The sequence below is a fragment of the Euprymna scolopes genome, chromosome 5 (genome assembly GCF_053919585.1).
Source record: "Euprymna scolopes isolate OS-2025 chromosome 5, ASM5391958v1, whole genome shotgun sequence".
In the NCBI taxonomy this organism is placed as follows: domain Eukaryota; kingdom Metazoa; phylum Mollusca; class Cephalopoda; order Sepiida; family Sepiolidae; genus Euprymna; species Euprymna scolopes.
Genome location: NC_136486.1, coordinates 4,469,657 through 4,483,577, shown reverse-complemented (window position 1 = coordinate 4,483,577; position 13,921 = coordinate 4,469,657). Strand labels below are relative to the sequence as shown.

The 13,921-nt window shown below is 31.3% G+C and overlaps 1 protein-coding gene across 1 annotated transcript in view; it reads right to left on the bottom strand.

The window, feature by feature from the left end:
• LOC145276692 (RYamide receptor-like) overlaps positions 1 to 13,921 on the bottom strand; it is a 907,224-nt gene that overhangs the window by 271,092 nt on the left and 622,211 nt on the right. Inside the window, exon 3 of the mRNA XM_080127879.1 lies at positions 2,444 to 2,909. Coding sequence (XP_079984005.1) covers positions 2,444 to 2,886 — 443 coding nt within the window. The 5' untranslated portion in view covers positions 2,887 to 2,909. The remainder of the gene's footprint in view (positions 1 to 2,443; positions 2,910 to 13,921) is intronic.

Genomic DNA, 13,921 nt, shown 5'->3' with positions numbered 1-13,921 from the left:
TGAGTAGTTCCAATTGCAATGTTTGGTATATTTCACATTCGAAGTAGCGCAGCGAAGTTGTATCAAAAGAGGAAAGACGGTGGGAGAGGATTGAAAAGTGTAAAAGGTTGTGTTAGAATCGAGATGTCGTTGAAGGAGCATGTGGTTAGAAGTGAGGAGTGGATGCTTAAAGTTGTGACCAATGAAGTGAAGGTATGTGAGACCAAGGTTGATTATGTGAAACGTATGGATAGAGAAAAGCCGGAGAAACTGGCTAGGAAGAAAATGCATGGAAGGTTCTTCCAGGATATAGCAGAAGTGGCTGATGAAAGATCATGGCAATGGCTTAGAGCTGGGTATCTGGCTAGGAGTACTGAAGCTTTTGTTTGTGCAGCACAAGAGCAGGCATTAGGAACACGATTTTTCAAAAAAGTGGTTCTAGGAGAGGAAGTTGCTGCAGAATGCCGGATTTGTGGTAAGACCTCAGATTCAATTGCGCACCTTGCAGCAGGGTGTAGTGGATTAGCCCAGAGAGAGTACTACAAAAGATACGATCGCATGGGACTCGGATATATTGGCAGGCCTGTAAGAAGGTTGGGGTTAAGTGTGCTGGAAAGGTGTTTGAGGAAGTGCCTGATGAAGTGAGAACAGGTGAGGATGGAATGTAGAGGTATGGTAGGGCAAAAGTGTCATAACAACCAAGCAATTGGAACATAATCGTCCGGATTTGGTCGTCATTGACAAGATCTCAAAAAAAAACATCTGGCAGATTGTAGATTTCTCATTACCCTGGGACAGGAATGTGAGAGAGAAAGAGAACGAGAAGTGGACCAATTATGCTCCATTGGCTTTGGAGTATAAATAAGTCGTCTGGAAGGACACTTGAAGAAACTACGAATCACCAATGTTTTAGGCGGCCTTCAGACTTCTGCTATTGTAGGTACCACCTTCATCCTTAGGAAAACCCTTGATCTTTGAAACTCCTGGTTTGGAGCCAGAATTGAGGGAAATCCACTGGAAATGAATTCCATCCCTTTCCAGGGAGACGTTGATAAACGAAATCAGAATAAAAAAAAAAAAAAAAAAAAAATAATAATAATAATAATAATAATAATAATAATACTTATTATTATTATAATATAATTATAATAATAATAATAATAATTATAATAATAGTTGTTGTTGTTGTTGTTGTTGTTATTATTGTTATTGTTATTATTATTATTATTATTATTATTTTTGTTGTTGTTATTATTATTATTATTATTATTATTATTACTATTATTATTATTATTATTATTATTATTATTATTATTACTACTACTACTACTATTATTATTATTATTATTATTATTATTATTACTATTATTATTACTATTACTATTATTATTATTATTATTATTACTATTATTATTATTATTACTATTATTATTATTATTATTATTATTATTATTATTATTATTATTATTATTATTATTATTATTATTATTGGTGCCTCCTGAAACTGCACTGGTATTTTTTTTTTTGACCAATCTGTACACTTTTATTTTAAAAATGTTATTTCTTTTAATAACTAAAGGTCTATAAAAAAGAAATGATGTTTTCTTTTCTTCCGTAAAAATGATTATCGTTGTCAGTTAAATATTATTTCAATAAGTAAAACGAATATACCTTTATTGATTTAAATTGTTCACAATTAATTATTTTTAAGACAATGATATTTTTATATTCTTACATTAAAAATATACGCCAGCTAAATATGCTATACTAATAAAAAACCCTAAATATTTTTTAATTCAGTACGCTTAAACATGATATTTAAATTCATACAGATTGCATATGTATTGTTATAGAATCAATCCTCTAATGAATATTACGAGGAATAATTTGTCCAGTGGATGGATTCGCAAAAATAAATAAATAAAATAAAAGATATGAATGATAATGTCGTTCATCAAATTCCGTCTGTGTTTTTTTTGCAATACCTCGTTAGCTGATAATTTGGCTTTCAGATCTTCCAAAATAATCTTTCTTCTATTATAGATAAAAGGAAGAATTTTTACAGGGGAAACGAAGAAAGACTGTTTTTTTAGATCGGAATTATTTCGATTTTCTATACTTATCGAATGAATTTCTGTACACAACATATCTGAGAACAGCCGTTTCGGAACCTATGAGGAAAGAAACTGACGCACACACACAGTGATTTTTTATATAATAATAGAGATAGAAATAACGATATTTATATAAAATTATAATAGTTTAATCAACATTTTTCTTTTGGAACAATTCATTTTGGAATGGTTGAAGTAGAAATAGTTTATCATAGCTGTATCAGACATATTTTTTCTGATTGGAAGATTTCATCTTTTGATGTGTGTTAAAGGGGAAAACGTACGTCTTGCTATGAAATGCCTTAATGTCATATAGATGACTTCATTAAAAATACGTGCGTTACACTTACCGGTCAATGCTGATAGCGACAAGCGTGTGTGTACTAAGGAAGACGGCCACCGTCTGCACAAATTGAACAATGGGGCACATCGCTGTACCGAAGGGCCAATAATTCAAGAGGACAGCAGCCACAAAGGTGAACGGGATGCACAAGGTGGCCATTAACATGTCGCTGATTGCCAGCGTGGCGATAAAAAAGTTAGTGACGGTGCGCATGCGTGGATTATGAATGACGATGTAACAGACGATGGCGTTGCCGACGATGGCGAAGATTACGATGCCGCTGTACATGGTGATAAAGATGACTTTGTGGTACCAGGCGGTGCGCAATGGTGAATGCCCCTCGGGTAATTCGGTGCTTGCGCCAATTGTCGACAAGTCGTAATCTGATTGTGTCCAACTATCGACCAATGTCGAAATTTCAGCGGACAAACTCTGATTGATAGGCTCCATATCACTGTCTGCTAATTTCTCTTCTGAAATGAGAAATCAAAGCATTATGGTCAAATTGGACCCTGAGCAAAAAAAATAATGTTATAGTTCAAAAATTATATTGGCCGAAAAGGCATAAGTTTAGTTAAGGAAACTTTTATCCGACATATTTTAACCCATTTCTCGAATCAAGCTTTTATACTGCAAATGCTCTATATTAAGTGTAGTTTTTTATTTAGTTTTATTTGCATTTCTTTTATCAATTCTATAGATGTTTAATATTTTGTCAATAATTTATCTAAGCTCTATATTACATAAATGATTAATTTTATATATTTTATACAGAAGATGGCTGGATCATAATTAAAAAAAACATTATGTATATATATGCGTGTTGTTTTGGTAAAACACGTTTTTGGTTAATTATAATTAATTATATTTCACTCTTTGTGTATACAAATCCTTTTTGTTTAGAAGCTCAATGTCTGTTAAATTTAAAAACAGAGCATGTATAAAAAATAACAGTGTCTTTACATTCCAAGCTCCAAATATTTATTTTTCATGGAAAACAGCTCCTCTAGAATGTTAAAGTTTCGCTACACCGTGCTCTTCTTCCGGCTGTCGATGTTAAGCCTTCTATTAATTCTTTTATTTTCTACTTGCGGCATTACATTGTCATGCATTTTTTCGTTTAAGCAAAGAATTTCTAATTTTTCTGAAGATTGTATTAAAAGAGACATTATTGACATAATATTAACCATTTTTTTCTGCATAACGAAACGGATCAGTAAAATAATGTACCGGAGTTTTAACATTAATATGCTGGAGGAGCTCTTTTGCATGAAAAATAAATATTTTATTTTTGGAATGTAACTATATGTTATTCTTATATATATATATATATATATATATATATATATATATATATATATATATATATATGTATGTGTATGTGTGTGTTTTATATATATGTGTGTTTGCGTGTACACACACACACACACACATATATATATATATATGTTTGTTTATTAATTATATATATTATCAGAAAAACATTGGTACCGTCTGTTTCAAGCCCAACACAACGGGAAACCGTTAATGGTAACACGTAAATAATGTTCAGCTCTCGTCAGCCATCTTGTTTTCTGCCCCGGGGCAAATTTTTCCAGGTCCGCATTTGTTTGTTTATATAATGATGTATGTATTCATTTAACTATTGTTGGGATTGAAAACGACGGTACTAATGTTTTCTGAACTTCTCTATAGTTAATAAAGGAATATTTAGCTCTTATATCGAAAAAGTTTTTCTTTGTAATCGAGCACTTTGTCGGAACTCTTTCCCCAAAATACAGTAAACAAAAATATATATATATATATATATATATATAGTCATCCACATACAGTACTGTTTCGCTGTTTCACAGCTCATCAGTGCGGCTAGACAGGCAACTACCTCAAGCCAGGATTGAAACCCGACCGTTTGTACGGCAGTCAAGGCTCCTAACCATTACGCTATTGGCGGCTGCTTGAACGAGTAGTGAGTTTAACGATGTTTTCATATATATATATATATATATATATATATATATATGTATACATATATATGTATATATATACATATATATATATATACATATATATATATATATACATATATATATACATATATATATACATATATATATACATATATATATATATACATATATATATACATACATATATATATATACATATATATATACATATATATATATATATATATATATATATATATACGAAAAGTTCGAGTTCAAAATGCTCCGAACGCTATTTATGAAAATTACGTAGCACTCATTACATTTCAACACTCAACCCAAATCATGTTTCACACAAATATAATACGATTAATATTTAATTTTGAGATAAGCCAAATTTAATAAATTCACTCTTTTGTTGTATAATATCCAAACTTATTTGATGTATTGTGTTTTGTATTAAAAGCCTTAATGGACATTTTCCCATCGTTACAAAATATATTTTATAATAATTCCTGATAAGGAAAAGGTTAATTACTATAGGGGATTAGCATTATAATAAACAAAATTAACAATAAAACGCGTGTCAAGTTATATCCATTTATACCTTTATTCAAATGGTAAAACAATAAAATAATTTATACAAAAATCAATTAAAAATATACACAAAAATCTACGAATAAATGTATTTTAATTATGAGAAAAAACTGCTATTTGATAAGCATCAATAATATAAAATAGATCAACTGTTCATGAATTATAAAAGAATAAAAGAAGAACAATTGAATGAGGAATAAACTGAAATTTTTTCAATGTAAAATACAATTCTATGTTATGCCAATTCATATGAAAACTCAATTTTATGAGATTACCACACCAAAACTCAATTTTACGAGATTACCACAGCAAAACTCAATTTTACGAGATTACCACAGCAAAACTCAATTTTACGAGATTACCACATCAAAACTCAATTTTACGAGATTACCACACCAAAACTCAATTTTATGAGATTACCACACCAAAACTCAATTTTACGAGATTACCACACCAAAACTCAATTTTACGAGATTACCACACCAAAACTCAATTTTACGACACATTGACCGGTTTTATGTCAATTAATATCTAAATAAAATTTTAACGCATATTAATTTCATTTAAGTTAATTCAAATAATTTCTTTACTTCATTTAATAGATAAACAAATTTTGCGACACATAAAATGCATTTACGTCAATAAATACCAGTCAGATGAGAATAGGTAAACAAAAATTAACCTAAAACTACTCTCATCTGATGGTTCTGTGTTGAGTTTCTTTTGTTATAACCGTAGGTACTTCTTCCGCTAACCTTATTTCAAGCTGACTACAACATGGCCGTATTGATGTTCTATTTAAGCAGGTTCTTGCTAGGCCGTGCCCTTTAAATAATCAAACTACAATTTCCACCACTAACGGTTACTACGCTATTGTTCCGCTGACGACCGTACACGCATTAACCCTTATACCTGAGTAGCTTTCGGGCTTTGATATGTAATGACTTCCTTTGTAAAAAAGAATAACTTTTATTGTTGCTCTGCGACGTATTTGAGTTCTCCTAATTAAGATATTTTACAGCAAGTTCTCTATATTTACACAAAACAACGGATCCTATATATATATATATATATATATATATATATATATATATATATATATATATATATATATATATATGGCGATTAAGCTACACTGAATATTCCGCGTTTCATCGACTATAGGAGTCTTCAGGCTTATGCGCATAAGACTGAAGAGTCCGAGAGTGGATGAAACGCGGAATACTCAGTGTAGCTTACTCGCCATATATATTTTATAAATTACTAACTAGCTCTACCTACGTATTGAGCACTTTTGAAGTAAATACTTAAAGTTTACGCATAAATCTATACTTGCGGAGTAAATTAAGTAGTTATGTATATATATATATATATATATATATATATATATATATATATATATATATCATATAGCTGCACCAAGATTGTTTTCGCTCTATTTAACTGCCATGCTCTGTTATGGGTTCCGCGATTGTAATATAGGTGTTTATATTAGATTTCGAACGACTGGAAAGTTGTTCAGCCTCAGAAGACTAAGTCAAAACATTTGTTTGTGATCAACGTGTTAGGGAGCTGTTGTGTGCTGATGATGCTGACCCAGTGACACACAATTGAGACCAGGCGACACACAAAATTCGTCTGCTTACTTATTTCATGGCTACCTTGTTTTAAGTCCGATGTTAAAATCTACCGGTGCCATTCAAAACATACACAAGGTCAACAATAGTTTCTTTTAACAAAGTTTAAGTTGTTTTCTTTACAAATAATTGTAATTTTACCCTATTTTGTTTAAAACTGATTTAAATATGAATAAACAATCTATTAATCTATCTATCTATCTATCTATCTATCTATCTATCTAATTTTCTATCTATTTATTATAATGTTATAAAACTCAAATCGTCTTGCTTGGGCGTTTGAACAGTCCATCCGGTTTGTGATATGTAGTTTAAAAAAATCGTCTGCATGCCTATTTCATGGCTCCCTGTCTTAATTTCGATCTCAAAAGCCACTGCCGCTATTCAAAGCAAACACAAGGTTAAGAATATTTATGACTTCAACTTATTTATCGTGTTTTCTTACAAATAAATGTAATTTTACCCCATTTAGTTAAAAAAAAACTATTTAAAGATAAATATACAATATATAACTATAATAATAGTAATAACATTCATAACCATATTTACTGCTTTTAGTAGAGCTCCACTGGATTCTGACGATTTATTTTTTCAGGTCTTACTTTAAAAATATTTTCTCTTCAAGTGGAGGCAGGTAGAAACTTGGTTTTAATAGTGCTTATAGTAGGTCCCTCTTAATTTTAATTAGTGTATGCAGTAGAGCTCTGGAGGCGTCTTGAGTTTAATGTTTTTTTCTCATCACATAAAAAATGTTTTCTAAAGCAAATAAAAGACACTATAATCTCAAATTCCCTTTCGATAGTAAATATTTTCCATTTTAAAATTTAAGGCCCAACGGGTAGACTAAATGAAAAATAATGACGGAGGGAGGGAGGGAGCAGACCGAACTTTTCTTAAAGTGAAAAGTCGCAAAAAGAGAAGAAAACAAAGTAATAATAATGGCGGGGGTGCTGAAGGAGCCAACGTCAATCCGGAGCTGTAAATCAATTCCGAAAATGGGATATCGACTTACTAGAATGTTGTATGTGAAACTGAACCCCCTTCCAAATCTGTAAACATTGACTTTTTCCATTTTTTTATAATCTGCTAACTTAATATCGAATAATTCGCATAAATAATTGAAAAAAAGACGAAAAGGCAAAATTGTAGAGGGTGTCGATTGTTCAGGTGTACCTACATATTATTTTAAAATAAAAAATATTTTCTTAAGTTGTGCGTGATTAAAACGAGGACCTGACTTAAAATAAAACTACGTTTTTCGTGCCCAAAATTATTCATTTATGATTATTTTAGCTGTACTTTTCATTGCAAAGTTGGAATTGATTTCAAACAAAAACACAAACCTAATATGTTATTCTAATATAAAAAAATAACTCTTGATTAATTTACATATTAAAATAAAAACCAACCAAAGCGTACGTTTCAAAATAACTAAAATTTAACATTTTAGCGTATGGGATCACTTTCCTATATAAATTTAACGTAAAATAAGACCCCATTTCTTAGCGACGTAGCGACACACGTAATCACTAGCTTTTTGTTAAAGTTTAGTTGCGGTGGTTGGAGTGGAATTAGGGAAAGGAGGGGTAAGTGTGGGGTCATAAGATTTAAACATTTTAAAAATACGTAAGAACACTTCAAAACGTGTGTGGGGGACTTGCCATTTTTTAAAGATTTGCTTTGAAAATGTCTCATCGTTAAATATTACTTAATCAGTTGATTGTTATTTCCTGATATTTTTAAGGCTGTTAACACACGTACATAGACACACACACACACACACACACACACACACACACACACACACACACATGTACACACACACACGTACACACACACAAAATTAGGGGAATGCACACTCTCTCCTTGTATTTTTCTTCTTTTATTTTCTTTTTCAATTTTTTCAACGGATTACACCACTCTTATATAAAAGATCTTTCATTTAATCTAAAGACATAATGTTAATCTTTATTTTCCAATGTATTCTGTATTATTTTTGCTATCGCCATGTTTGTTTTCGTGGGCGTATGCATTCAGTTGTTGCACGCGCGAAGTTGCTTTTTGTTTTCACTGGTCGCCACGTTTGCTTTCGCGCGCGCTTGCATTCAATTTTTGCGCGTTGATACATAATTCTATATACGCACTTGCACTTTTATACATTAATTCTGTATACTCCCTATTCAATAGCTAGTAATCAGATATACTGAATCAACAGGTCATAGGTAGTCTAGTATATATATATATATATATATATATATATATATATATATATATATATATATATATAAGCCTGAAGAATCCTAGAGTGGATGAAACGCGGAATATTCAGTGTAACTTAATCGCCCTATATATTTTATAACTTACTATATATATATATATATATATATATATATATATATATATATATATAATTTGTATATTTAGTATATATATTTTGATGTTTTATAAAGAAAAAAATTATTTTCATTTTCATAAACATAAACTCTCCAATGTTTGGCAATTGTTTATAGCAAAATATATTTGATGTATCAGCATCGTTTCGTTTGAGGCGATTCGCAATTTTAGCAAAAAAAAAAAAAAAACAACAAAAAAACAAAAACAAAGAGAAAAACAAAGAGAAAAACAAAGCTGTGAATTTACGATGGCATTGTTCATCATTAGATCAGTTTTCATCGGGTTCAATAATGAAATGATGGTCGCCATTAACACACTCCACATTTTCCAAAGGATATGGGTGTCTTAAAAATGGACATGATATTGGAAAAAATAAATTTATTTTCTTTGGGTCAAATGTGAGTTACTTTATTGCACTGTTTTCCCTCTTTATTCTATTACTCATTGCTCTCTCTCTCTATATTGACTAGTTGTCAGCCCGGCGTTGCCCGGTTGTACAATAACGCTTAAGCGTGATATTTTAATTAATGCTGATTTCGTAGGTATTATTATAGAATCAATCCTCTATTGATTATTATATATTACGAGGAATAATTTGACCGACTAACTAATTCGGAAAAAAAGTAAATAAATAATAATGATAATGTCGTCCATCAGATTCCGTCTGTGCTTGTTTACAATATCACGTCAGCTGATATTTGGATTTGACGATGAATGCCCTGGAAAAATCACTTCTGATTAATGTTCAGTTTTAAATTATGCAAAGAAAGAAATGATTTGCGTCGATTTTATATGCTACCTCTTCTTATATCGTAAATTGAACTCATTTATTTAAAAAAAAAATAAATAAAATGGTGAGGCTCACCCGGGCTTGAACAGGTGACCATTCGAGTTCTTAAAAGAAAGAAAAAATGAGTTGCTGAATTTTCATTATCTTCCTTTTGCCGGTGTAATGAAAAATATTCCTCTGTTAAAAGTATTCTTTTTTATTCATAAGAGAGAAAAGCTATTTTATATATGTTCTATTATTTGTTTTAATAGCTGACAATCTTCGTGTTTAAAACCTGAAGTAATCTTTTTTACCTAAACTATGAGACTTATTTCTCCTTTAGGCTATCGTTATCACCAAGGAATATGATTTTATTAATTTTGATTCAAACTTTAATCCACAGAGTCATTTTGTCGAACTTGCCGACGGTAGTCAAATAAATGATATATTCTTGAAAAGAGGCGATGCTAAAATATACCTAAAAAATAATAAAGGCGAAATTTGTAACTGTATTCTAAGAATGCTCTTTTTATACCTACATTTATGCAAGACAATTTCCGTGCAGGCTTCAATTAAACAAGGCGCGAATATAAAGTTTGGCCAAAGCAAGTCAAAATTGATCTACCCTAATGGAACTGTATTTGACATTAAAGAAAAATAGCCGACTATATTATTTAAAACGTATGGTTCCCTTAAAAAAAACTACCTGTCACGACTTGGAAACCTGGCATAAAATTTTAGGACACTGCAACGCAGCTGATATTAAAAAATTATCAAATGTATTCGAAGGCATGAAAATAATACCTTCAGACGATCTCCCAAATTGTGATGCGTGTGCACAGGGGAAAATGACAAAATATATAAGCAAAACACCCGACAAAAGGCCACGAGAATTCTCTCACTTGTGCACTGTAACTTGCCAGGCCCCATAACCCCAATAGGGGAGAAACAATCTAAGGTATGTTCTGAACTTTGTTGATGATTATACAGGTTTAATTATAGTTTATTTTCTAAAAAACAAATCCGACACTATCCTCGCCACTAAGATATATTTAGCTGATATTGCCCCCGACAAACCTGACAAGCAGCAAAGTCCCACCTCTACACAGTTGAGATCCCTAGATGTAAGAAAGCCTTTTACTCTAATAGCTTCTTCCTCAGAACGGCAGGACTTGAAAATTCTCTTGCGGTTTCCTGCTTCCCCAACTGTACTGACATGCAGAAGTTCGAGTGTAATGGGAACAGAAATCTTGCTACTAAACTCCCTACATAGCACTCCTGCAACTTAGGTCCCTGATAGAAGCCCCCTACATCAAAGTGTCAACGTGCCTTGTTTGGGGGGGGGCAAAATGTAATTAAAAAAAAGAAAAAATATACAAAATAGTGACAAAACCAACAGATACAAATATAATTTCTTCACGCTGCGTTTTCTCCAAAAACAATCACAGCCTCTTGTTGCAAAAGATTTTTCACAAATTTCCGGAGTGGAATATTTTGCAATATTTTTACCAACGACAAATTTAACGACAAATAGAATTTTATTACAACTTGCCGCTCAATACAATTTAAAAATGCATCAAATGAATGTAAGAAATGCTTATTTGAATGCTCCGATTGGCTGTGAAATCTATATTTACCTTCCAGAGGGATTTAAAATGAAAAATTAAAATTGCGCGTGGAAACTGAATAAATCGTTGTATGGACTAAGACAAAGCACTCAAAATTGGATTTAACACTCCATAATTATTTGACAGAACAAGAATTCAAGTAATATCCCGTAGAAGCATGCATTTATACCAAAAATATAGGTAATAAATTGTTGTTTTTTTTGACGATATATTACTCGCGTCAAATCGTGACAACATTTTAAAAGATGTTAAAAATAGACAAAATAAAAAAAATTAAAATGACCGATCTTGGACAATTTCCATTGTTCTTTGGTATAAAATTTACCTGTAAAAATAACAATGAACCAATCACGGTACATTGAAAAAAATATGCTCAAGTTCGGAATGCAAGACTGCAAACTGCGTACAACTCCCATTGAGATGGATATAAATAAAAATATAGGGACCGAAACAAAATTAATACATACAGAGAAATAATTGGAAGTCCCATTTATTTGATGACCGCCACTAGGCCTGGTATATGTTACACTGTAACAAAGCTATCTCAAAACTTATCGAAACCGACAATTATTGACCTTAATCGTGAACAAAACAAATCCTTCGTTATCTAAAAGGAACCAAGGAACAATCTTTAATATTTAAAAAGTCAACATGTCCTCTAAATTTAGAAGGATTTTCAGATTAAGATTGGGATAACACCGATGATAGAAAAATTATAACGGGATACTGTTTTAGACTGTCAAAGACTGGTACTATGATCTCCGGGAAAACTAAAAAACAACAAATTGTTGCCCTTTTTACTTTTGAAGCAGAATTTGTAGCCCTCGCCCATTTCGCGCAGGAGGCAATTTTTCTAAACACAATTCTAAAATCTAGTTTAAAACCAGATCTAAGTAGAAAACCTATAGTAATTCATTGTAACAACCAGAGTAGTATCTTATTAGCAAATAATTCTATGATTCATCAAAGGTCGAAGCATAATGATATCAGATATCATTTCATAAGGGACGAAGTAAGTAAAATATCTGTTACTCTTAGTTATGTGAGATCTGTATTAAATACAGCCGACATTTTCACTAAACTTATTGTTATTTTATTTGTTAATTTATTTGTTTATTTTTATTTTATTTTTTTTTTATTTTTCCTTTTCTCAAGTCAAACCCAACTGAGGGGTGTGTTAAAAATTGTTCGACTTCTAATAAGGTATGCCACCAATGATTTGACGATCGTTTTTATAACGACAAGTTATAATAACCAATCAATCAGAAGCTTCCAAAGTTACTATAAAAATTGTCGAATTTTGCATTCAATCAGTTCGCCGTCGTCTCTATCACGAACCTGCATTTGATTCTTCGCCGCCATCTTTGTTACTAGGAATTACTTAACACTGAAGATCGGAACTGCATTGATTCTTCACCGCCATCTTTGTTCAACATAATTCCACTGTTCTCAACCCAACTTATTACAAATCGTTCGTGCATAGGTATAATAAGGTGATGGGTGGGCGAATGGAGATCCCAAGTCCAAACTAGACAATCAGGGGTCTTCTCTATTGATTGGCCCAGTGACAACCGTGTGCAATTTACTATTGGATTTCTCTAGTTACACACACTTAAGAATTAACAATTTGAATGCACTCAATAGAGAATAAATGTTCGGTGGTGAAAGCGTAATAGACCGACATTAAATGTACATCGCAGTAAAAGAAAAGTGCTCAATTATTTATAATTAATTTATTACAGTTTAAATTTCTATCATGCGACGCAAATGTTGACATTTTTCAGTAAATTGGCGATAATTACTGCATGGGTAGAGATGTTCAATTTAAGAAAGATTAGCAAATATGGGTGGATAATTCTTTGCAGGAAATGGAGATACATTTGCTAAAAAGGAAATAAGACAATTTTCGAAAAGTTTTGGATTAGGGCCAACACAAACGAAAGAAAATTCTAAGAGAAAATGTGAAGCGCATTTATTTCCACATCAAATTGGGCCAATTAAAAGAACCAAATCCAGAAAAAATGCATTCAAAATCTTTTAGCGTTTGGAAATTTCTTTTACAAATAATATAGTGAATAAAGAAAACTATTTTTTTTAAATGTACGTAGAATGCCATTTTATTTCCCAAAGTCTTAAATATTAATTCAGCCAAATGTTGCCCATAATTGCTAACACATGATTGTAGACGTTCACGCAAGTTTTCAATACCTCGGTGGATCATTTCGGGTGGAATAGCAGCAATTTCAGAACGATTAGCTCGTTTTAATTTTTCAAGGGATTTTGACTTCAAATATCTCCACAAGAAAAAATCAAAGGGGGTTGGATCAGGCGATCCTGTGGCCCAACCAATATCACCATGCAAAGAATTAATTACGTCAAAATTCATTTATATCTATATTTATGCATTTTGTAAATGGGATTATTGGATTTCACACACACAAACATTCTCACTTTATATATATATATATATATATATATATATATATATATATATATATAAATAAATAAATAAAA